We start from the raw sequence: 26,447 nt of genomic DNA on the forward strand, positions 1-26,447 counted from the left end.
TGAGAGAACAGTCAGTAACATTAGTTGAAGTGGGGTTAGGAATTCCAGATATTATACAACTTCATATTTGTCATATGTAGAGAGCGGATCTTGCTAGCAAAAAAAGCTCCAGGCTTATCTCTCTTGAGACAAAATAGCCTCAATTAAACTATAATTAATAATGATGTCTTAGTTAATGTTTGCACAGTGATCAAAAAGATGTTAGGCATCGTATAGTAACTAATGGGTTCCTAATTCACAAGGAAATTCTTAAATCACTAGAAAAGGTGCAGGAGAGGCCGCAGCAACCAAAGCTACCACCATATAGTTTTGCTCTAGACATGGCCCTAATCAACTCTGGATCAGATTTATGGACAGAAAATTCAGTACATTCAGGGTACAAAGTAGCAAAGGAGAAATGCTTCTCTTTTCTGTTTGATTCAGCATTTTAAATAATATTTATATGAGTACTACAGATCAATATTTATAATACACAATGCTCCAATGTGCGGTCGTCTCCCGAGTTCTGTCCTGGAGTTGCCGCATATTCATCCCGTTAGAACTACACCTGCTCATAGTATACTCTACTGAAATTGCATTGATTGCACACATATTCCTTGCCCAAATTCAGATCTGTGCTACTTTTTTTCTTCAGCAACCATGAACACTGTGGCACCAGCCCTCATTATTTACATCAGGTATCCTCCAACTGTTTGGGCCTTCAACTCCCAGAATTCCCGACAATTGAACAAGCTTGTTAGGGCTTCTGGGAGTTGGAGGCCCAAAGAGCTGGAGGGTAGTTTGAGGATGCCTGATATACATTATTGCCCTTTGCCCATTAGATCAATTTCCATTGAAGACTAATACAACTGGAGATAGACAAAGTGCAAAACTATGGTAGGCTGAGGAATGATGGGCAGAAAAGGAACAAAAGGTGGAGAATGAAGGACAAGAAAAATGGGAAGAGGAGGCAATATCTTCTTCCTCTCTTTGGCTCCATGAAAAGGAGCTTCTCAACCCCCTGCCACACAGGAAAAAGAAAACCAGTCCCTGGTGGGTAGCTGCTCTTTGCCCTTGCATTTAACTTTCCCTTCTCGTATATATTCCTGCTATCTTCCCGGCCAAATGATCCCTGCCATAGCCCTGCATCCAAAGTTACTTGGTCTGAGATCAGAACGAGGTCCCCAGCTTTGCAATGGCTATTGAAGCGGTAGCCCAAGTGATTCCCTCATCATGGATCATATGGCTGGGTGCCTTCATAGTAAATCGAAATTCACATAAACTTATATTATGTCACCTGCCTGTATATATCTCCTATTTGGGTTCCTCTTTAGATGTTGCAGACAACTGCGACCAGAAAAGTGACTAAGCATTTGGCTGTTAGGACTGTGAAATGTCTGAAGTCAGCCTTAGCAACTGTTGTAATGGGTTTATTTTTGCTTTATTCATACACTGCTCTTCCAAGAAATGTCTCCTCTTGTTTCCCGATACCTACCTTGCGTTGACTCACCAATCACTACCCTACTTTTACAACTTGGTTTCAAAGGGGAGGGGGCACTTCAAGGAGACAACAAAAACATATCTTTGGATGCCTGCAAACTACATGCTGCATGTGAAAGAAACACTGCACACTGCAGAAGAAACTCTCTACCAGATTAAATGCTCAAAAACATAAAAATAGAATTAACTCAGCATTTTAGGTTTAGTTTTTATTCTGAAAATTGCTTTTTTAATAAAGGAGAATCAATCACGGAAAAAGCAAATGATATTTTCTGGAGATGTTAAAGATCCCAGACTCTTAGCCAGCGCTTTCTCCTTTTCAGCCACATCTGGGAACTCCATACTTCCCAATGAAAATTAAGCAATGTTTTCCCCACTATAGGTGTTAGTTTTCATTTGGGAGCATGGAGGTTGAAGGGTGGACTTGTAAAAATAATCAGAAAAAAGAATACGTTTCATTTGCTGAAAGAAACATGTCACTGAAACCATACAAATGAGCACAATTACACAAACTCAATTCTAATTTGTTTGTGGGGTGGTTTTTTTTGCAATTTTTGGAGACGTTTTGTCAATTGAAATGAATTTTTACTAGTTTTGATATCATTTCAAGCTAAAGGGGGCATCTTTTAGCATGAAATGATATCCCCAACATGATGCCTCAAGTGAATTGAAACAAGCTCCTACCTGCAGCGATTCCTGTCTTTCCATCCACAGTCACAGCCACGGATGTGCTCACTGTTACCGCCTCGGGCAGACCTCCTTCTGTCAAGAAATAGATGTAACACATTCAATACCTGAGCCCATATCCTTAGGGAAGTGGGTTTCAGAATGGTGACACTGCCAACACTTTTCACAATTGAGCACAGAACTCAAACATAGGGAAGATGGAGGCCTCATCCTCACAGACAACAGCTGAGGTGGCAAACTCAAATATAGATGGTGTGTTTTCCGAGACTGTTGGTGATGATTCAGTTGACTGGTACTGCAGCAGAGAAATCCTGTATCTATTCAAGGAACAAAAAAGTTAAGGAGGTGGCTAGCCTCAGATGTTTCTCCTGCTGTCTACATATATCGATGTTTCCCAAGTGAAACTATGCATGCATTTACTTTCCTAGCTACAGCTGGAATTGGTATAGACTAGGCATGGGCAAACTTGGGCCCTCCAGATATTTTGGACATCAACTCCCACCATTCCTAACTGTTAAAGTCCAAAATACCTGGAGGGCCCAAGTTTGATATAGACATAGCATTACTCTTTGAGTTGGTAAACTAGATCTAAATCAATTCTGAGTCTAAATTATCAGTGATATCACCTTAATGGGCATTACTCGATTTTTAATTTGTAGTACAGTAGTCTCTCACTTATTCAACATAAACGGGTCAGTAGAACGTTGGATAAGCAAAAATGTTGGATAATAAGGAGGGATTAAGGAAAAGCCCACTCAACGTCAAATTACGTTTACAAATTAAGCACCAAAACATGATGTTTTACAACAAATAGACAGAAAAAGCCGTTCAATACACGGTAATGTTATGTAGTAATTACTGTATTTATGAATTTAGCACCAATAATATAATAATAATAATAAAAACTTTATTTATACCCTGCCACCATCTCCCCAAGGGGACTCGGTGTGGCTTACATGAGGCCACGCCCATCAATACAGAAAAACAATGTAACACAAGAACACAACAGAAAATAAGAAAAGAAAATAACATAAGATGCAAAAACCAATATAAAGAAACAGCACAACAATATAAAATCAGAACATTAAAACACTGACATAATCACAATGGGCAGGGCCAAATGCATTTTTTTATATTTTTTTTAAACGCTGGGTGATAGGGCAATGTAATGTATCAGGACAGGGGATCCAGGGGATAAGGTAGGATTTAATTGCACAGAACGGAAAATAAAGTGCTTCAAAGGACATTTTATGCAGAGTTTGGTCAGGAATCGCAATGTATTGAAACCAATCTGGGAGGGAGGCAGACTGCGTTGGATAATACAGAACGTTGGATGAGCGGAGGTTGGATAAGCAAGAATACTGTAATAATTATTTTTTTTACAATTGCATCTCCCAAAGTAAACCAACACCCCTCCTGCCTTATTGATGAACTAGCCCTATCTGTGGTTTTCTTGTTAGAAAGTTCTAATGACTTATGGTAAATGCTGGGAAAATTCTCACTTTAAAGAAAAAGCAGAGCGATCTTCTCTGGCAAGAACCAAAGGACTCAGCTGAAATCTCTCTTTCTACATTCATGTATAGTGAGCTGTAAAATTGCCTGTGAAGGCTTCTGAGAAATAGTCACTGTGTGTACTGCTTCAGACATCCATTCCATTCCCTGAAATGGGACCCTAAATGTCCTTAACAGGGAACTATTATGAGTTTCAACTATAGTTACTAATGAAATTTCACAGAAATAAATACCATAGGCTTTAGCTGGAAGGGATGCAGGTAAGCCTAACTGGTTGCTAGGGACAACCACAGAACTGCCTGCAGCTTCTATGGAATTTAGTTAAGGATGCTCCATGTTAATACTTACTTTCCCCCTTCTGCTTGTGTCGCCCAAGCTGCTCTTAAACATGACTAAGGGAACTGTCATGTATGGTCTGTGTAAATGTCTTGAAGCTCATGCTTGTTCAATTTTCAAAAAGGGCTGCTGTCCAAAATTAGGACAAGTGTCACTGGGTATATATCTATTTCTCATACACTCAGTATTGAAAATTCAAACATGTATATATTTTTTATATGTTCCACCTTTCACCTGACATGGGACCCACCATAGCTTACCACAAAATTAAATCAATATAAAGCGAAGAGTCTAATGATAAAAAGTTAAAACACAATTAAGAATGATGTTATATTAAAATGCCATTAATACTAAAAAGTGCAAAATAATTTTAAAGTAAAAATACAGCACGCATATGTAAAAAGACTCTCCACAATCACTGAAAATGCTCCTTCTTGTATCTGCACCAGAGAGATCTTTGATGGTGGTGAGGTTGAGAGAAAGCCCTCACCCCAGGATCTTATGTTGGAAATAGCAATCTTCAAGCCTCCACTAGTTATTTGTTATGCATATAAATGCTTACTGTATTGTATATGCGTGTGTTGGTTTGCAGTTTTCCTTAACTCTATGTTGTGGGAGAGGCTGCAAAACCATGTGATCAGATCTGGGACTGTTCAAGACTCAGATTCCATTTTAGAAACAGTACAGTTTAGAAGTCAGTAGAAACAGAATGCTTTAGAAGACAGAGACTCTATTAGACTTTCAGAACAGAGCGATGCTTTAGACCAGAGGTCCTCAAACTTTTTAAACAGAGGGCCAGGTTGCAATCCCTCAAACTGTTGGAGGGCCGGATTATAATTTGAAAAAACAAACAAACAAACACAAATTCCTATGCACACTGGACATATCTTATTTGTAGTGCAAAAACCACATAAAAACAATACAATAATTAAAATGAAAAACAATTTTAACAAATATAAACTTATTTGTATTTCAATGGGGAGTGTGGGCCTGCTTTTGGCTGATGAGATAGGATTGTTGTTATTGTTGTTTATTTTATTTATTTATTTATTTCATGCATTTCTATCCTGCTCTTCTCAACCCCCGAGGGGAGACTCAGGGCAGCTTACAAAGGGCACAATTCGATGCCTACACATTGTTGTTGTTGTTGTTGTTGTGTGCTTGCAACTTGTTTCAGACTTAGGTTGACCCTGAGTGAGGGCCAGGTAAATGACCCTGGAGGGCCGCATCCAGCCCCCGGGCCTTAGTTTGAGGACCCCTGCTTTAGACTACGGACTGTTGATTATAAGAAAGATGCCCTGTGTTCTCTACACAGAGAAACTACTTCAAATTCTATCTGTAACTGGATTGATATGCAATATACCTGTATGCTGAATGTATGAAGTTTGTGAGTAAAACAACTTTAAAAGTTCATTTCTTCTTCAATTTTTAAGAAGTCTACTTATTTTGTCTCTTGATCTTGTAAGGGAGAGAAGGTTTATTGAGGCTACTGAAAGAACACTTTTGAAACTCTGCTATATGGGTTAAACTCTTGTACCGGCAGGACTGCTGACTGAAAAGTTGCTAGTTTGAATCTGGGGAAAAAAATTGAGGTTGCAGGTTGGGGCTCAATGACTGGATGTGCTTTTGTATACTTCAAATCCATCCAACACAAAACTATCAAGGAAAAGACTGAACTTGAACTCCTTGGCATCTACTCTTCTAAGTGCAAGATGTTGTCACTGTAGTACAAAGGTTTTGGTGTGAGAATTGTCTGCAAGGATGTTGCCTAGGGGACGCCTGGATGTTTTACCATCCAGTAGGAAGCTTCTCTCATGCCCCCGCATGAGAATCTGGAGCTGACAGACAAGAGCTCAACCTGCTCCCTGCATTGGAACCGCTGACCATTTGGTCAGTAGTCCTGCCAGCACAAGGATTTAACCCATTGAGCCACTGGGTAGGGGGTACAAAGGTGGGTTCAGGCATGTCAGCACCCATATACAGTCCGAAGTTGATGAAAAGGATCATCTCCTAATTCTGCTGTTTTGAAGGAAAAGAACAAGTGTAGGATAATTTGCTTATATTTCATTGTGCTCTGCAACTGTTCTGTTTCCTGTGAGAACAAGAACCTTCTCCAGGTCACAGTTTCTGAACATGCGTTTTTCTTATTTCTATTCTTTCCAAGGGGAATTGCTTTACAAAATGTCCTGTCTCGACATGAGGGGATTCCTTTTTCTTTCTTCACAATTCCAGCACTTGTCATTTCATTTCATTCTCGTCTTGATCACCCCATGTGTCCTGAACATGACTTTGCAGCTGCATCCTGCTTCAACTCAAGGTCTTGTACATTATTTTTTTAAAAAATCCAAAATTAAGTTGATTTGTGGAAGGGCATTACATAGACCTAAGGGAGAATATACTCATTTCAAGGACTCTCATTCCAGTTAGATTTATATGCCTCAACATTGTCCTTGTAGCATTCAAAAATCCTCTCTCCCTCCCTGACTCAGTCCTATGTGCAATTTTAGGGACAGGCAAAGGACATCAAAAGCCTCTAGCAGATGCCATGTGATGTTCTGGTGAGTTATACATATAGAAACAACAGAAAGCATAGGAAATATGAGATTTAAGTTCATTCACTGGCCATGTTGCTAATTCCAGCTTCTGGACTTTAACCTTTTACATATTATATCCCCAGGAGAAAATACATAACAAGAATAACATGACATTTCCCTACCATACCCTGCCCTGTAAATATATATTCTAATGTATGTCCATGGCCTAACTGAAGAGTAGTTGAAGACAACCTTCATACTCTGGTTAGAAACAGACAGTTTTCAAGACAGTGTAAAGAAATGCAAGCAAAACCTCTACAGTTTACTAATATTTTGTTTGTTTTTTTGTTCTCTCTATCAAATCTGGCTAAGCATGCTTTGCAGCCTGAATTGAAATGCATAAAAACCTGGAAAGTCCTTTTGACAGATACATGCATACATAATCTCCCACTGTTGCCAATCTCTACTCATATTCTTTTCTGGCTTTCATAAATTCCTCCTCAGATGCATTTAATTTTCACACCGAATATTAATATTAATAGGTGTTCTTTGGATATGTCTCCAATTATCTGGGAGGTTTTTTTCTTCCATAGTTTATTGTTTCAAGATAATATTTTATATAAAGCAGAGAGAGCCTCCAGAAATTATGAAATGGGACCAAAGAGTTAATCTACCTGTAATTGTGCTGGTACGGCTGTACCAGGAGCTCCAACTTAATTTTCTTTCTGTTATCTATTTGCAGTCATAGGGCAGGCCCCCTCTCCATCATAATTAAGCTTTGGTTCCACCCCTTGTTCTGGGCTCTGGGAGGGAAAGGAGCCATTTTTTGGACAGTCTCACACAAGGTAGCTAAGCTATAGGACGTAGACCAGCTCGTCCTGTAGAAAAGCTTCCTTTCTTAAGACCATCCAGGGAAACTGAAGTCCAGGGAATTCCAGTAACGTCCGGGGATACAGAAACAGAAATTCCAGGAGAAAGGTCCCAAAGGCTCTGGCTGAGAGCTCACAGCCTCTCAGCCTCACAGCAACAGAGGGAAAACAGCCCTGAAGTTTCAAAGAATTCTCGGAGGGAGGACAGCATTACAGATCCACTGAACTCCAGCTGAAATATCTTCAAGCCTCGGCTGGTAGATCTACTCGATACCCAGATGCATTTGGAGTCGGTAGTAGGTCCCACACCGATGAGGCATAGAAAGAAAGCAGCCTGGGAGAGGTTAAAAGGGTTTTTCCTACCGAGAAGGTTCAGTTGATCGAAGTCAGGTGCCAGTCCATTGAAGACTAGACTAAGAAAGCCTTGAAGTGTTGTTTGAACTATTGAAGATTTGTTGTTTGTTCCATAATAAAGACTTTGTTGCATCATTAAAGACTCTAAAGACCATCACTTCAGAAAAATCCCTGACAACCTCTCTTTGAGGTGCCCCTGGCTTCCCGCTGGGCTTAAAGTATATGTCCTATAGAAAAGTACAGCTATTACAGGCCCAGCGCATGACAGAACAGTAATTTATTTATTTATTTATTTATTTATTTATTTACTTTAGTAATGATTCTCATTTTTTCTAAAGCAGAGGTTCTTAATCTGTGGGTCTCCTGATGTTTTGGCCTTCAACTCCCAGAAATCCGAACAGCTGGAAAACTGTTTGGGATTTCTAGAAATTGGAGGCCAAAACACCTGGGGGCCCACAGGTTGAGAACCACAGTTTTAAAGAATGCACGTATGTCTGACTTTGGATAGACCTCACTTAGTGCCAAACCAGATTAATATGTATTCAACAAATACATGTTCACCAGCTTGGTATTAAAGTAGCAGTGAACCATTCTGTTTGTGTCACTAAATAGTACTTGTTTATCTTACTTCTTATTTCTATCAAGGAAAGCAGAGTATGGGGGCTTTGTCTCAAAATGCACGTATATATGTATATGCATATGTACACACATTTCTACAGCCTGGTTCATGTTCTTCCTCACCCTCCCCACTAAATCTTGCCTTCCTTGCGGCTGATTTCTCCTCTCTCCCACTATTATGCCAAAAAAAGCCTTACAGCTAAAGCATTGTGCTTTGAGACGACAGAGCCAAAGCACCGAAGGGTTGAGCAAGAGACCAGAGATAAGCATTTCAAAGTAATTTTAAACAGCCATGTAGTTTCCAGACATCAAACTAGATCCCCCGTTTATTCTTTGGTTGCTGTTGTTGCTCATTTAACAACACCATCTCTTCTTTCAATTCCTGAAGCTATGAACTCCAAGACTTTGCATTGAAATACTAAGGCTGGTTAAAAAACTGACGTTAGTGATACCCCCCCCCTCCCCTCCCACAATTCAATCACAGGCATTTTCATCCACTGAAAACTAGCTGCAGACTTGGGGAGAGAGAATAAAAGGGTTTCTAATGATTACCTGACATGTACAACCTTGGGGGTAAACACATGTCAAATTGTTAAGTGACTGATAGAAAGACATGTGCAATTCCTCTTTTCAATCCTGAACATGCTGCCTCACAATCCATCCATTACTTTAGTGGAATTTTGTCACACCTACTGCTTGATTAATGGAAGCATATGGCACAAATTGCCCCCAAAGCACCTCTGCGTAGGGCTAATTTTGGCTGCTTTGATGTACCCTTCACTGTGTCATTTTTCATGGTGAGCAAAACCGACATTACTACACTGCTATGGCAAAGGTTGAAATCTGATGGTGCCATAGCAGTTTTCTTTTAGCAGAAAAGCTGAAATGTACACTAAAACTATGAAAAACATATTCTTATCTTCAAAGGCACTAAGATATCATCTATGCAACATACCACCTGTTGCCAAGTAATTGCAGTGATTAATAGGTCTGCCCACCACTCTCTTCTGTCTTCACAGCTTCAATCCGCCATCCAGAATACTAATATCTTGAAGAGTAAGATGACTTTCAGGCAAAATTGTTCAATTGAGGATAGGATTATAATCCCTGGACCTTCACCATCCCTGCATTTCATGAGGTTCAAAAAAATCTTGTCTTCTCTGATATCTCTGAAAATCCAACCTAACATGGGTAGGGTATCTGAGGATAAATCTGTGCCTCTTTGTTGTGATTGTGATGCATAGAAAATGTTCCACCCTACATATATAGGTCATTGCACAGACAAGTATACACAAGACAGCAGGCACAATTCTGATGCACAAAAACTTATATGCACAAAAAGTATATTCAATGAGAATAGCACAACTATCCACTCAAAAAGGAGCTCACGTCTTTTGCATCCACTCCAAGTACAAACACAACTCTCATGAATATCTGAGCTGCTGGCTTCAGTCTCCACCAATTCCCCTGCCTCACCCATGGCCCAATAATTTTCCTGTAGGCAGAAGATGGGGAGGCACAAAGTACCGGTGGTGACAAAACATATGGCACTTCCATCCATTTAAGTAATGTATTGTTGAAGGCTTTCATGGCCAGAATCACTGGGTTGTGGTAGGTTTTTTTCGGGTTATTTGGCCATGTTCTAGAGGCATTTTCTCCTGAGGTTTTGCCTGCATCTATGGCAAGCATCCTCAGAGGTAGTAAGGTCTGTTGGAACTAGGAAAAAGGGTTTATATATCTGTGGAATGACCAGGGTGGGACAAAGGACTTTTGTCCGCTGGAGCTAGGTTGAATGTTTCAGTCAATCAAGGTGGTCAGTTGAAACATTCACACCTAGCTCCAGCAGACAAAAGTCCTTTGTCCCACCCTGGTCATTCCACAGATATATAAACCCTTTTCCCTAGTTCCAACAGGCCTCACTACTTCTGAGGATGCTTGCCATAGATACAGGCGAAACGTCAGGAGAAATGCCTCTAGAACATGGCCAAATAGCCCAAAAAAACCCTACAACAACCCATTTAAGTAATGTTTGCTTGAATAGAAGAAGAAGAAGAAGAAGAAGAAGACTATACACATAGAGAACTGTGAGCAAGAATTTGTTATTCTTCAGCTGGGATTCAAATAGTGATGAAAAATTATCAATTTTTTTTACTGTGTTAAAAGAGATTATGTACCTGAAATTCCTTCAAAAGAAATGCTGTAAACAAAGCTTCCTGGTGGATGTTCAGCTGCTCGACGGTACCAAAGGGGGAAGTGGTCCATGGTGAAAATGCTCTCCTTATCTTCACGGGTCAAGAACTTACTGGAAAAAAAATAAAGAAATCTATATTGGAACTTTTGAACGAAACTTGAAGGATTACCACCAAGAAACCGACGATTAACTACACGAAGACAAGTAAAATTATGATAACTTTTTTAGCCAGGAGGACCCTGGGAGTACCTTACTCACCTCACCCATTCATTTTTTTTCTTTCTTTTTTTCATTTTTCATTTTCTTTATCTATTTTCTTTCTACTTTACTATAATCCATTGTTCTCACTCTTTCTATGTAATTAAGGGGAAAACCAGTAATCTTTTATTTTTATTTATTTCTGCTCTAATCTCGAGGAGCAACATATTCTAAATAAAAACAACTTTAAAAAAAAGAACTTTCTGGAAAAGAGGGAAAACATAATGTGTTGGTTTTCTCTTCTCCTTTAGGAATCCTATTGTGCTGTAAAACATTCTTCAAATCACTTTATAAACATCTACGAACCTTTTTAGATACTCTAAAATATGTTGTGCAAAGAAGTTCTCCCTTTTAGATTTCTGTCAGTTCCTAGAGCCCACAGTCCCTCAAATGCAGCTGCTTTTAATAAAACCACAGGAGGCTACAAGATCTAATCAGCGATCTTCTTTTTTCACATCTACTTTGACTATTTTTTTTCTTTGCTCCACTGTTTTAAAGGATTCATTCATTTTGCTTGCTCACACCCACTGTCTAAGACATCTTAAAAGATTCCATTTATTGCTAAATGGTATTACAGGCAAACTGTTTAAATGTCATTCACTTACCAAAATGCTGCATTTTTGCTCCTTTGTTTACCACCTATGTTCCCTGTGTTTATCTATTGTTGGTTTTGCTGTGCATCTAGACAAGAAACACCTCCACAGGCCCTACAGCATACGCAAATCTATAGTACTCCCATTCAGGTTCATAGTCAGGATTTGCTACTGCCTCCCAGGTTCAGAGATAGATCCAGTTTCCACAGGAGAAAGAGCTTCCCATGGATCACAGTACATGCTGGGATAAAAAGAGTGTAGGGCTCACCCTAATTGGGTAACTGTGAAGGAAATTCCATTTTGAAAGATTCTGCTAAATCAAGGGTCATGGATATGGGTATGGGTACACACACACACACACACAGCCTCTACCCTTGCACTTTTTCCTTGTCACAGAACCCAGAATTTCAAGATGGAAATAAAACCAGGTAGAAATCATCATTAGATGACATAGTGCCCTGCCAGGACAAGGTCTTCCAGGTGATAAATGTTTAGAATAACAGAGCTTCTAAGAAAGTACCAGGAAATACACAAATGCACGGCCTACAGTTATTGCCTGGCTTGTATTGCTCCAATATATATTGCATCAGCTTGTTGTGTTAACTAACTCACAGCCAGTTTCCCTGTTGCTGCAATAGCTATCTCTTGTATTGTGTGTCCTAATCTTCCCTCCTTGCTGGACACACATCGATTTCTTCCCAACATCACGTTTGGAGGTTATACCCCTGCTAATTCCTGTGCTGACAAGGCCAGGATACCCATTATTTCCAAATTATTATCTCAGTAATCTATACTGACCCACATCACAAAATATTCCCACTCCCAAGTTGGCTTGATCATTTCATTGTAGGCCTCCAATACTTTCAAACTCTGTTTATCTCCCTGTACATTTTCAGAAATGTGAATTTATGTAATGATATATATAAATATATATCTTTATTTATATACCATTTTCAGAAATGTAGGTTTATGTATATATATATATATATTTGTCAGCCCTTGTCGGGATTTGCAAAAAGGCACCATGATGTAATGGGTTGACTGGAAAGTCATGTGTCGGCAACTGATTGGCTGAGTATGCCAGGAGCCAGAATTCTGATTGGCTACTTTAGCTTGCTGCTGATAGAAATGGTTTTAACTGCCATTTTTCACCTCAGAGAGTGAAGAGAGCACTGACTGGAAACAACCAGGAAGGAAATGGCTGCCAACTCTCTGAAGCCTGATCATTTCTAAAACATGAAGCGTATTTTAAAGACTGTTTAAAGGGACTGTTTATTCCCTCTGTTCTCTGTAAGAATTCAGAGAGACTGCTGTATATATTGTTACTCTGTTTGACCTTTTGAACTGAAGTAAAGTTACTGTTACTCGTTACACCAATCTGAGTGACACATTATTATACTGCAGAGTATATTTTGGTTCAGGAACAGTGGTAAAGCTTCTGTTTATTAACATTTACAACCTAAAACAGCCCTCACTCTGATTTGAAAAATCTTTCTTTAGTCTAGTGCCTTCCAATGAATTGGTCCAACATACCTGAAACACACCAAGTATGTGAATGGTACTTTAATATATATGGCTGGAGTTCAAGGATAAACTGAATGAAATACTCTGTCCAACAAAGGGCTTTTTCTGCATACCTTGTGGGTCCCTTCTTGCTATAAGGAACAATTTCTTTATGCAGCTATTTTTGTTTTCGGCACATCCACTTCAACTGATTAATACGAGGAATGACACTGCAGATGGTGAGGTCGTGGTAGAAAAGAAATCTGTTTTGAACCAAAGATGTCCTGGTTCATAGTGCAGTCTAAACACTGCAGTTACCTAGCAGCAAATCTCACATGCACAATGTTTGACTTACTTCTATATAGCGTAACACTCTTATACTACACTGCCTTCTATTGTGTGTGTATGTGCTTTCAAGTTGCCTGTTGACTCAATGAGGTTTTCTTAGGCAAGGAATACTCAGGAATGGCCTTGCCAGTTTCATTCGTTTTCTGTTATTGTTTGCACCAGTGGCCCTTCAACACTAATGAGAATAATAACACTACCTACAAGGTGAATTGAAAAGTCAAATCCATCTCTTATTTTAAAAGACCGTAAATCACTTTTTAAAAACCAGGCTGCATGCAGAAATGAGAGTGACTTCATCGTCCATTACAGAACTACGGCACAGAAGGACAGTTCTTGTTTTTTAAAAACAGCTCATAGCTATGCTGTACAAACATTTGAGGACACAAAAAGTGAATTGTGCCTATCAGGGGAGATTTGGAGAGACATGTTAAGCTCACAAGCTGGTCTTTTGGCTATGTAAAAAGGTCTGTTTCCCTCTTCACATTAGGAGCCCTTGCTATTTTAAAAGCACATGAAGCAATCAAAGTAAGAGATGGGAACAAAATGTTCAGAGCAAAATCCTTGTGTATGACAATACTGTAGGAACTCTTGGTTTATTAGAGAGCTCCTTGGTATTCTTGGGTGCTTTCAAGTCAATTCTGACTGATGTCGGCCCCAAGGTGAATCTATCACAGGGTTTCCCTGGTACAATCTGTTCAGAGAGGCATTGCCCTTGTGTTTCTCTAAGGTTGAGAGTGTGTGACCAGAATTGCCCAGTGGATTTCCATTGCTGGGTGGAAACCCTCTTCTCTACAGTCCCGGTTCATTACTCAGTCCACTAAACTACACTGGCTCCTGGTATGTACCTCATATACAGAGAAATTACATTCATCTGTTCCCCTCATTATTGAGTGTCTGGAATCCACAAAAGCTGTTTAGATCAATAAAATTACCATTATCTAACTGATTTATTGAAATAACTTGCTTTGCCAACAGCAGAGAAGTAACCAGATCAATCTATCCCATCATTCCTATGTTTATGGAACATTCTTAAGCCCTATTTTGAGAATGTGTGTGTGCGTGCACATATATTGCTTAAGTTACCTGCTAAATTTTGGCAACCCTTTGGAATTTTTAGGTAAAAAACAAACACTTAGAGGTGATTTGCCATTAATTTCCTCTGAAATGTAACTTAGACTAGCTAACATTTACTGGTGCCCCCAGTCCGAGTACTAACCAGACCTCACCCTGCAGTGATATTTAGAAAGAAAATAATAATATAACCCAGGTTATAATTAGAGGTTTTTTTAAAAAATTATAAGAACATAAAATCTAATTAGATCACATTGCAAACATGCTAAATCTGCACTTACAATTGCAAAAATATTCCATAAGCTGATTTTAAAGACAATTTTTTTTTTGTCAAGGAAGAACCATTTTGATTGTTTCTCTGATATGAATATTTGCACTCTAGAAACTAAATAAAGGTTATTTCATTTTCATTGGCTCTAGTCCATCCAGTCAGCGCCAAGCCTTGCTTCTGTCTAATAGTCATGGCATTTCATTTTTGTCTGCTGCTTTTTGTAAATGTGAGGGTGAACAAGATAAAGTAAAGCACAAAGGAATAACACGGAGGGAAAAAGAGACAACAACACTCCAAAACAGGGGAATTCCAGACAAGAAACAATCAAGGCCAGTTAATCACCTTCCAACAAATTATTCCCCCAAGCAGTAAGAAGCCAAACCTTGAAACTGCTAGGCCATTAAATGTTATTTTAGGTGGCCAATTGAAACATTCCAACATCCAACAGACAAGAGTTCTTTCTCCCACCCTGGATATTCCACAGATATATAAACCCCATTTTCCTAGTTTCCAACAGACCTCACAACCTCTGAGGATGCTTGCCATAGTTGCAGGCAAAACATCAGGAGAGAATGCTTCTGGAACATAGCCATACAGCCCAGAAAACTCACAACAGCCCAGACAAGGTTCTGTTTACATTTTTTCATGCTCCCATTTTTAGGCAGCAATCCTATTCTCAGGATACAAAACACCAGCGTGTAACCAGCCAATCCCCTGGAGCCCCCAGTCCCCACCATGGCTACTATGCAGCTTGTAATCCATGATGCTGTACATCTATCTGATGGTGAGGGATGAATTCCATGTCAAAACCAAGTTACAACTTCACAACCTCTGAGGATGCTTGCCATAGATGCAGGTGAAACGTCAGGGGAGAATACTTCTAGAACATGCCCTTATAGCCCGAAAAACCTACAACAACCCAGTGATTCCAGCCATGAAAGAATTGACAATACATTAAAACCAAGTTAGTTGCATAGGAGCTCTATCCCTTGCTTGAAAAGAAACCCATGTTTTGAAGAGTTCTTGTTCTACCCTTCCTTCTTGGTATTTTGTAATGTAGCATCACCAAATATCAGTAGCAGTGGGGATCACATTTTGCCTAATCCTGAAATATTTGTCTGGGACAAATCCCATTACACTCAATTGACCTTATTTCGACTACACATATACACAATTGTACTCTTAACCTCAAGTTGTCATGGGTACTGGTAACGTAAAAGATCCACCTGACATTTTTAAAGGATACTCTCTTTGCAGTTGAAAAGAAGGGAAAATGTGCAGAATAAAGAGATGCAAAGAAAGGAGATTCCATCTGAACATGAGGAAGAACTTCCTGACTGTGAGAGCCGTTCAGCAGTGGAACTCTCTGCCCTGGAGTGTGGTGGAGGCTCCTTCTTTGGAAGCTTTTAAACAGAGGCTGGATGGCCATCTGTCAGGGGTGATTTGAATGCAATATTCCTGCTTCTTGGCAGGGGGTTGGATTGGACGGCCCATGAGGTCTCTTCCAACTCTTTGATTCTATGATTCTATGAATGCTTGGTTGTGAGAAAAGAAAAACATGCATGTAAATAAAGTGCCTGCTACTGTTGGTTCTCCCCATAAACCTTCAGAAACCCTGATCTTGGGTCTTTTAGAATTATAACAACAGAGCAATGTAGTGCTGGGTGTCTTACATTCAATTCCAATTTTATCTTTTGGAACTCTGTTTGCCTTATAAGGCTGCCACGGTATGGGTTTTTTATGTCACTATTGAGCTTTCCACCAGCCATTGTGGTGACATAGTTAATGCATGCTTGACAGGCACTTTGATTATGGCACCAACAGGGAGCCTTGGAAATAGGTGACACAGAAACACAGGCATAATAGGAAATTGATAACTTTTCCGTCTTGTCGCTCCTTATACCAGGTTCCTGCTATTTCTCTGAATGTCATCCGTCTCCAGTCAGAACCAATACACAATCTTACATTAATGAGTCCACAATACCCATCATTCTTACATGCAGGATTGGATTATTTGACAGAACCTTCTAAATGTCACAATAGGCAAAAGCAAAATATTGGGGCACACAATAACTGGCTCAAATAAACAGTTCTGAGACATGGGGTTGTAGGAACAAAGACTGACAGAACTGGTTACATCAGGCATGGGCAAACTTCAGCTGTTAGGAATTGTGGGATTTAAAGTCCAAAACACCTGGAGGGCTGAAGCTTGCCCATGCCTGGGTTAAAAATTCATCAAATAATTTCTAAGCTTGCATCTGTGACAAGGGTCTAGCTCAGGTATGGGCAAACCCATGCCCAGGGGCTAGATGTGGCCCCTTGGGCTCTTTCCTCAGGCCTTCCTCTCTCTCACTGTCCCATCGTTCTGTCCTTTTTTTCCCTTCCTCCTTTCCTTCCACCCTTTCATCCTTCCTTCCCTCTTTCTTTCCTCCTTCCCCCGCTCTCTTTCTCCTTCATTTTATTTGCCCCATCCCTCCCTCCTTTTCCTCCATTCCCTTCCACCCTTTCCTTCCATCCTTCTCTCCCACCCTCCCTTCTTTTTTCCTTCCTTCTTTTCTCCTGGGGGATGTTTAGTTGGGAGAAGAGAAGGTAGAGAGGGAACATGAGAACCAAGATTTAAAAGGGTGTCCCATTGAGGGGGAGGGAAACCAATTTTCTGCTGCTCTAGAGACCAGGTCCAAGGTACCAATGGGTTCAAATGACAGGGAAAGAGATTAAGAAGAACTTCCTGAGTGTAAGAGCTGTTAGAGAGTGGACGAGGCTGACTGGGAGTGTGGTGAAGTCTCCTCTGGAGCCTTTTCTGCAGAGGAAGTCTATCAGGAGTGATTTGATTGTGCCTTCTTGCATGGCAGGGGTTTGGACTGAATGGCCGTTGGGTGTCTCTTCTAGTTCTAGGATTCTAGGATTCTCTATCAGGCAATACAGGGTCTAATGGATACACCTTTTCTCTCCTATCCACCATCTCATCCTGAACAAGGCTAACCCCTTTGGGATCCAAACATTTCTCATCTTTTCTTCACTTTCTGCCTCCGAAAGAGAAGAGGAAGGAGAGGAAATGGCAGGGAGGGGACTTGGGAAGAACCACCTCCCTCCTGGCCCACCCACCCCGCTCTGGCCCACCTGCGGCCCATAAATTAGAAATTTGCCTATGCCTGGTCTAGCTGCCCATCTCACAGAAATGATTGTCTTGTATAACTATGGCAAATGCATTTCACATTCTATATATCCAGATGAGATGTTTGCCAATGGAGTAGGGCCACACAAAGATATTTTGCTGCCAGAGGCATAGTAAAATGGTATAGTAAAATGCTGTCCCTTATATAAAATGGCAAAATAATGGTTTGCTCTTTGGTATTTTTTGGGGGTAGGGAGGATACTTTTAAGCCATGGATGGTTGAATCCGTGGATATGGAGGGGTGATGGTATGAAGATATGTTTTTACAAATACTGCTAGAGTTAAGAGAAATATTAGGTCACCTTCTGTTGGTAGAAAAGCCTTCAGTCTCTAGCACAATTTCCCTGCTAATAAAATCAATAGAATTGATGTATGAATGCAGGAATCCATTTTAATTCAAGAGCCATTGACTTTTCAGGCCTGATCCAGCTGAAGTTAGTCATGCTTAAATCCCACTGAAGAATGTGGCAGAATTTAGTCATGGCAAAATTTGACGGGCTCCTTGTCTCTTCCTGAAAAGCTCAGCGACTTGCTTTCATCAACCGAGGCCTTGTGTAAGAGATGTTCCCATTAATTATGCTACAATAATAACTCCATGCCAGAATCCTGTCCTTCAGGGACAGAAAGGGAGAAGATTAAAGCTTTGAGCTGAATGCTACTAAGTGTTTGTCAATTAGACATTTGCCAACATAAAGAGCAAATATAATTCATCTTGTGTATACATAAATGAAACGACTATTGAAATTCCTACACAGGATCAGGAGGGTCTTGCTACAGTTACACCTGCATCCTTGTAAGTTGTTTTTCTCTGAGGACCGTAAACATAGCAAATTGCCCAAATCTAGAGACTGGAAAGAGCCGCAGCGAGCAATCAACTATACCCTTCAGGAGGAAGACGTAAGCGCATGGTGACATTTGCATACTGCTGCTGCATATTTGTTTTGCATCAGATAATGTATGCAGAAAGAGATGAGTTTCTGCATTGCTGCATGAGGTCTGTTGTTCTCTACTTATTACTGGTACAGCCGCTTTTAAGCCTCCATTGAGATTGTATCTAACCAGCAAGCAAGTCAATCAGACTAAAAATAAATCTTCTTCAGAAAGCAGCAAATCTAATTCATTCTTTAAAAAAATATATACATTACTGTACCTATTTCTCTTTTGAATATTAGAGGTGGCATGCCTCACTGTACAAGAATCCCTAAGCCCTCAGGCAAAGGTCCGGAGTGAAATATTTTCCCTCACTAGGTGGAGCTGTTGCCCACACCAAACAAACCGGATTGCTCACGTGCAACACGTTGGAATTGAAACCACTACACATGCACACACACACAGAGTAGCATGCAAGCTGTCTGAAATGTAGCTACTGTGGGATGTGCTCTCTTAGGCAAGCTGTGTGTTATTATTTGTTATTATTTGATAGCAAGTCAACTTTGACTTCCAGTGACCCTAAGAATGAGAGATCACCTAGGGCTTCATGAGAACCACCACTCGTCTTAACGTTCGGAGGCTACAGACAATGTCGTTGCTGTTGCCCATTTTTGGTCAAAAGATATTTCGCCGCTTGTGCTCCTTCTATTTTTATCTGTTTTATACTAATTTATGCAATGCTTTTGATATGAAATAAAATAAAATCTAGGGCCCTGGTCATCAAATGCCCTGTTTAGGTCTTGCAACCTAAAGCCATTGCTTTAGGTTGCAAGTTGCATTTAAAGCCCTAGATCAGTGGTTCTCAACCTGGGGTCCTCAGATGTTTTTAGCCTTCAGCTCCCAGAAATCCTAACAGCTGGTAAATTGACTGGGATTTCTGGGAGTTGTAGGCTTAAAACCAGGTTGAGAACCACTGCCCTAAATGGTTCTGGTCCAGACCACTTGTCCAAACGTATTTCCTGGTACGAACCATCACGAAACTTAAGATCATCTGGGGAGGCCCTGCTCTTAATCCCACCAACATCGCAAACACGACTGGCAGGAATGAGAGACAGGGCCTTCTCATCAGTGGCCCCACGCCTGTGGAACGCTCTCCCCAGAGACATCAGAGTGGCTACCTTCCTCTTGTCTTTTAGAAGGAAAATCAAGACCTGGCTTTGGGACCAAGCGTTCGATCAGTGAGCAGCAAGTGAAAGAAGATTTTAACACTTATGGCAATGATTCGACCCGGAATAGATTTTGGATTTTGATTTTAATAGGTGTGTGTTAATCAATTATTTTAACTACTGTTTTAATTGTTTTTTTTAAAAAAATATTTTTATTGTATTGTTGATTGTTTTGTGATGATGACACCATATGGTGCTTTTGTGAGGCCGCCCTGAGTCTCCCCTTGGGGGTGAGAAGGGCGGGGTATAAATATAGGAAATAAATAAAGAATTGCTTCCTTGAGTCAAGCTTAGTAGAAATGCTTATAATGTGTGTAAATTTCCACAGCAACATTGTTAAACATTTCCCCAACAGGATGGCAAGGAAAGCTATCAAGCCGACACAACGTTCAAATACATGTAGCAGAGAAACACAACTGAATTGCTACGTTAGTTCAGGTGCAGTTTTCACACCAAACTCTCAGTTGATTGGATTTGCACTCTGTCTACACTAACTACAGATAGATACATATTGTTCGCTGCCTGTCTTCTTGTGTGATTCTGCTAAGCAGACTTGCCCAAAATGTTTTGTAAATGTTTTGACTGAGATGGTTTGTCAGCGCACCAAAAGCTGTTTGAATGATAAGACACGACATGCAACGTGGGACTCTCTTGTTCTGACCAGAATGTCCAGTCATTTTATGCAAGAGCAGCTGTAGTAATGTCTGTTACCTGAGGGATGTTGTTTCTGACGTTTGTATTGAGCATGTACTAACAGATGTTGCCACAGGTAAGTGGAAGGGATCTGGTGATGAGAATACTGCAGCCGCAGCAAGTATCACATTCGAGCTGAGATATATAGTTACTCCAGAAAAAGACTGCTGCACTGACAGGTTTCACTGTGCAGGTGGGAGGCATCCATTTACTCCATGAATGAGTGTTTGAATAGCCAGCCAACGGGTTGCCAATTATTTCCTTCCTGTCTTTAACAAGGCATTATTTGAAAAAGGGAGAGGAAAAGCCTGCTTGGAAGACATGCTCATTGACACAGAAACTCAGCTTCCTGCAGGCTCCATTGAATATATTCACCAAGGGCACTGCCTATTTTCTGCTACCTGTCCCCAGGGAATCACTGCCCTTTCTTCATCCATGTTTTCCCTTTAAGAAATGCCTTTATCTACATCTGTCTGTGCTCAGAATTGCAGCCCTTCGGGCTCAAAATCTTTAGAAAAATTTAGTGTATTTGAAAGACTCTAACACATCCATATACCGCAAAAGCAACATACATACAAGAGAACTGTACTGGAAGATGTGGAAATTTATAGAGAGTTATTCTCTCTTCAAATTTGTGATGATCTACAACCTGGAGGACCTAGCAAATTCCTAAAGAGAGTTTTCCCATGCATGAGTAAGTGAAACTGCAGACAGCTCCATGGTTCCATAGTTATACGGATCTGAATTCAATGAAGCACTGACCAGGTTCAGAAGGAAGGCTGGAGGTCAAACTAGACATTAATGGGAATATGTGTTTTCTGTGATTAATTCATTTCCCACTCCATAACACTGTTTCCTGGAGACACATGCCTCAGCTATCAGACTTACAAATTCAATTCATGTTTAACTTCCTAAAACCAACGACAAAATAACACTCACAAAATGCAATATACACAGGTGAGGGCAACCATATGCTATGACGAACACATTTTTTTACCGCTTGGGTGAAAAATTGACAAACATATTTTTAATTCAGTCCCAAAATGAGTTTTTGCTCTTTCCAGAAGAACCGTAAGTGCCTTCTATTGCAGTCTATATCAGAGTTTGCAAATATGTCATCCTACAGATGTCGTTAGACCTCATCAGCAATTACCTGTTAACTTAGGCTGATGTTTTTGCACTCCAAAAACTTCTGAAAGCCCAGAATTCTTTTCTCTGGTTTCCACCAATTCTGATGTTTACTGATTTTATTCATCACAAAACAATATAGAAAGCCCTACTTTCAGAAATAAGTGTTTATGAAAACTTATATAAGTATTTCAAATGTGACATCGTATCACCGTTGAACAATTAACCTGGAGCTAGTTCATTCTCATCTTTATCTATCTAAACTATAAACAAGGGCAACAGAGAAATGTACATTTAGAGGACTTACCTGTTAGAGAGTTTCTCAGAGCCAACATAGAGGCAATTTCTCATGAGACCAGCCCGAGTTCCCATAAAAGCTATCTCCACTCCCCCTTCAGTCTCACTATTGGACATAGTTGGAGAGAGAAAGAGTGTTAGGGGTCAGTAGAGTTATTGCAATTTCCAGCCAAATGATATCCAGTTAAGGCAAAAGCCCAAGCTCAGTGGTAGAGAAGAAACTATGCATGTGTATAGGGTGACAAATTCGATTTGTCTTTAAGTAATGTACACTTCGACAACACTAGAAAGGTTGGAAGACCAAAGACTGGGAATTTTCCTAAGGTCTGGGGCGATTCTTCATGTAATATAGATGTTAAAGTAAAGGTAGAGGTTTCCCCTTGAATTAAGTCTAGTTGAGTCCGACTCTGAGGGATGGTGCTTATCTCCATTTCTAAGCCAAAGAGCTGGGGTTATTCGTAGATGCCTCCAAGGTCACATGGCCAGCATCACTGCATGGAGCACCATTACCTTCCCACTGAAGTGGTATCTATTGATCTAGTCACATTTGCATGTTTTTGAACTGCTAGGTTGACAGAAGCTGGACCTAACAGCAGGAGTTCACCCTGCTCCCCGGATTCAAACTGCTGACCTTTTGTTCAGCAGTTCAGCGGTTTAACCTGCTGTGCCAATAGGGGGTCCCATAAACAGATGTTATATATGTTACATGACCCAAAAGTAGCTTCTGACAGCAGGGTAGTTGTTGCATTTCTAAACATTTCTTAATAATATTTATTTACTATATTTCTATACCGCCCTTCTCAGCCCAAGGGCGACTAAGGGCGGTTTACAGAACCGGCACAATTCGATGCCACAATAATATAAACAGTTAAAAGCATATAAGCATCATAAAATTCCATAAACAATAACATCAATAAAACATAAAACATAAATTCTCTGTATCTAATCCCAGACTCTCTATCTGATTGCAATAGGCTAATAATAGAATAAGTACAGTATCTTATTCATGTTTTTATTTCAGATTAGACCATCCCAGGGTTGGGGACATTTGACCTTCCATAAATTTTAGGCCAAATCTCCAGCCAGCACAGCTAAATAACAGTATAAAGTCAAAGATGGTTCGGTGAAACAAAGGGACAATGTTGCTTTTCAGCCTTGTAATTTTTTAAAAGACACAGATCTATCCTAGCGATGTAGATGTAAAAACAAATTGCAAGCTGCTTATTTTGCATGAAAGAATAGTGTTGGAATTGGTTTTTAATATATAGGATTGTGTTAATAGTTTTATATCTATGTTTTAAATGGCTACTCTGTATGTTTTTTGTGTTGCTTGCTTATGTGGAAACCGCCCTGAGTTCCCTGGGGGAGATAGAGCGGTATACACATAAAATTGGATTATTATTATTATTATTATTATTAATATTATTATTGCTAACAGCTTCTGGGAATTATAATCCAAAACCTCCCTGAAGGGCCAAAGATTTCCCACTCCTTCACCAATGTAACCTGAGAATTACTAAAGCATTGTGTGATTGGTAAGATTCATCTTCAGTCTTAAAACACAAACTTACTCGGACAGGTTGAGAGCCAAGGTTGTCCAGTAGGCCTCCATGGGCGCTGTCACGACAGCGTCAAAGAGCACCTCTTGAACTAACTCCTCATCACCTGGGCAAAAGGAAGGATGAAGAGATAAACTGAATGACAGTATAAAGATAAAGATTTTTTTTAATACAAAAGGACTACATTGCTTTTAAGCCTTGTAATTTTTTTTTTATGGAACAGATCTATCCTAGCTATGTAGATATGAAAACAACCCGCAAGCTGCTACATTTGTTAATCATTGGCAGGATAGCTATAATCCATAAAAGGAAGGAAAACAATGCTCCTTCACTAACAGATTTTTCTACTGCTGATTTGCAATTTAACACTTGGCACAAGCATTCAAATTAACATACTCATAATTAATCACAAATTTAACTGTCAAAATAAGGGTAAGGGAAGAAAGGCAGGAAAATAACAGACTTGTTGAAGGTTGTCAAATTATATTATATCTTGGAACAAAAGTCAATACATAGCCATAGCCATATAAATGAGTGAAAAATGAATGAAAGCGTATGTAAAATAAAAGCATAGCTAGACTGATATTTAAAAAGAGAGTGACTAAATTTTTGTTTTCATATGGTGCACGTAGATATGATAATCTTTGATTTACAGTACAATCCTACAAACATCCTCTTAGTATTGATGGCTGGGTAGGAGTTCGGTGCCATGTTGATGCTCTATGGAGGAAAGGGTAAGGGCATTGCCCCCCAAAGAAGAATTCTGCCAGCCCATGAAAAGTGTTGCACTCCCCAAATTTCAATCATCAAAGTTACCTAAAATGTCAACTCAGCATTTAGATATACAGTACAAGCACCATATCCATAGGATATATGTTCTCAGATGTTGAGTGGATACAGAAAACCATGGATCATAGCAAATTCTAATGAAATTAAAGACTTCCAGGCCAAGATTACTATAGTCATGTTGAAAGACTTAGAAAATGCCTATAGAGCACATATTTTGTGATACATAGACAAGTGAAACCACTGATACCAGTCCTGTGAGTATTGGGCTTAGCCATCAAAAGAAAAGAGCAAGGCAAAGATATCAAGGGAGTGCAAACACAATAAATATAGACTCATAGAGTTGGAAGAGACCTTGTAGGCCACCCAGTTCAACCCCCTGCCAAGGAGCAGGAAAATTGCATTCAAAGCACTCCTGACAGATGGCCATCCAGCCTCCATTTAAAAGCCTCCAAAGAAGGAGCCTCCACCGCACTCTGGGGCAGAATATTCCACTGCTGAATGGCTCTCACAGTTAGGAAGTTCTTCCTAATGTTCAGGTGGAATCTCCTTTCCTGCAATTTGAAGCCATTGCATCCTAGTCTCCAAGACAGCAGAAAACAACCTTGCTCCCTCTTCCCTATGACTTCCCTCACATATCATGGCTATCATGTCTCCTCTCACCCTTCTCTTCTGCAGGATAAACATGCCCAGCTCTTTAAGCTGCTCCTCATAGGAATTGTTCCCCAGGCCCTTGATCATTTTAGCTGTCCTCCTCTGAATACATTCCAGCTTGTCAACATCTCTCTTCAATTGCAATGCCCAGAATTGGACACAGTGTGATTCCAGGTGTGGTCTGACTAAGGCAGAATAGAGGGGTAGCATGACTTCCCTGGATCTAGACGCTATGCTCCTATTTATGCAGGCCAACATCCCATTGGCTTTTAAAGCTGCTGTATGACATTGCTGGCTCATGTTTAACTTCTTGTCCATGAGAATTCAAAGATATTTTTCACATGTACAGCTGTTGACCCAGGTGTCCCCATTCTGTATTTTTGCCTTTCAGTTTTTCTGCCTAAGTGCAGTATCTTGCATTTTTCCCTGTTAAACTTCATTTTGTTAGTTTTAGCCCATCTTTCCAATCTGTTAAGATCATTTTGAATTCTCCTCCTGTCTTCTCGAGTATTGGCTCTCCCTCCTAATTTGGTGTTGTCTGCAAACTTGATAATCATGCCTTCTAACCCTTCATCTAAGTCATTAATAAAGATGTTGAACAGGACCGGGCCCAGAACAGAGCCCTGCGGCACTCCACTCATCACTTCTTTCCAGGATGAAGAGGAAGCATTGGTGAGCACCCTCTGGGCTCTAGATGAAAGTTCTAGATGTGTATAATTTGCAGTTCTCACTCTTTGCAATATTAGACATTTTGGATCTGAAGGAAATTATAATGGGGGTAGATTCTTATTTGGGAACAAAACTCTCATTTTGTCCTCTTCTGCTATTGCTTTACCATCAGTGAGGAGCACTGCTTGGATGGAGCTTGTCTACAACCAAAATCCAACAAAAACAGAATGACTGGGTATTACATTCTGCCATGAAGCTCAGCTAGTTTAGGATATGAGGCAGTTGGGGATAGGGTTTGGAAAAGAAGGGAAGAAAGGTTTTATAAGTGGATTTTGAATCATTTATGCACCACAACAGCATCATTACAGTATAATCAGAGAGAAGGAAATGACAGTGAAGATCAGAAGCACATAAAATACTATCTGAATAAATCTAAAAACATTCAGTTTGGGAAACCGTGCCTTACCGGGCTCAGGTCTGTTATGGATGAGAGACCACTAGAGTTTACCAGGGATCTCCAGCAAAACTGAAAAATCTTGTCTGAAACCTTGGGTAGATGCTGCCAATCAACAGCAATAATACTGGGCTAGATTGACAGCAAGTGCAATATAAGGGCAGTTTCCTAAGTTCTGTTTATTTAATGCCTTTCTTAGCTGGCTTTCAAGACAGCACAATTCCTAAGGTGCCTTATAGAGAGGAATAAATAAGAAAAAAAGTCTGTAACATTGGAAGGTATGAACTTTTAAAAGGTTCAATTAATACACAG

The 26,447-nt window shown here is 40.0% G+C and overlaps 1 protein-coding gene across 2 annotated transcripts in view; it reads right to left on the minus strand.

The window, feature by feature from the left end:
• CACNA2D4 (calcium voltage-gated channel auxiliary subunit alpha2delta 4) overlaps positions 1–26,447 on the minus strand; it is a 215,143-nt gene that overhangs the window by 115,926 nt on the left and 72,770 nt on the right. For both annotated transcript variants that reach the window (XM_067469273.1, XM_067469272.1), the window contains 4 exons: positions 23,585–23,678; positions 22,024–22,119; positions 10,564–10,691; positions 2,164–2,241 (listed from right to left, as the gene is read on the minus strand). In XM_067469273.1, the coding sequence (XP_067325374.1) occupies positions 2,164–2,241; positions 10,564–10,691; positions 22,024–22,119; positions 23,585–23,678 (396 nt within the window). The remainder of the gene's footprint in view (positions 1–2,163; positions 2,242–10,563; positions 10,692–22,023; positions 22,120–23,584; positions 23,679–26,447) is intronic.

Source organism: Anolis sagrei, chromosome 5 (genome assembly GCF_037176765.1).
Source record: "Anolis sagrei isolate rAnoSag1 chromosome 5, rAnoSag1.mat, whole genome shotgun sequence".
NCBI classification, from domain to species: Eukaryota; Metazoa; Chordata; class Lepidosauria; order Squamata; family Dactyloidae; genus Anolis; species Anolis sagrei.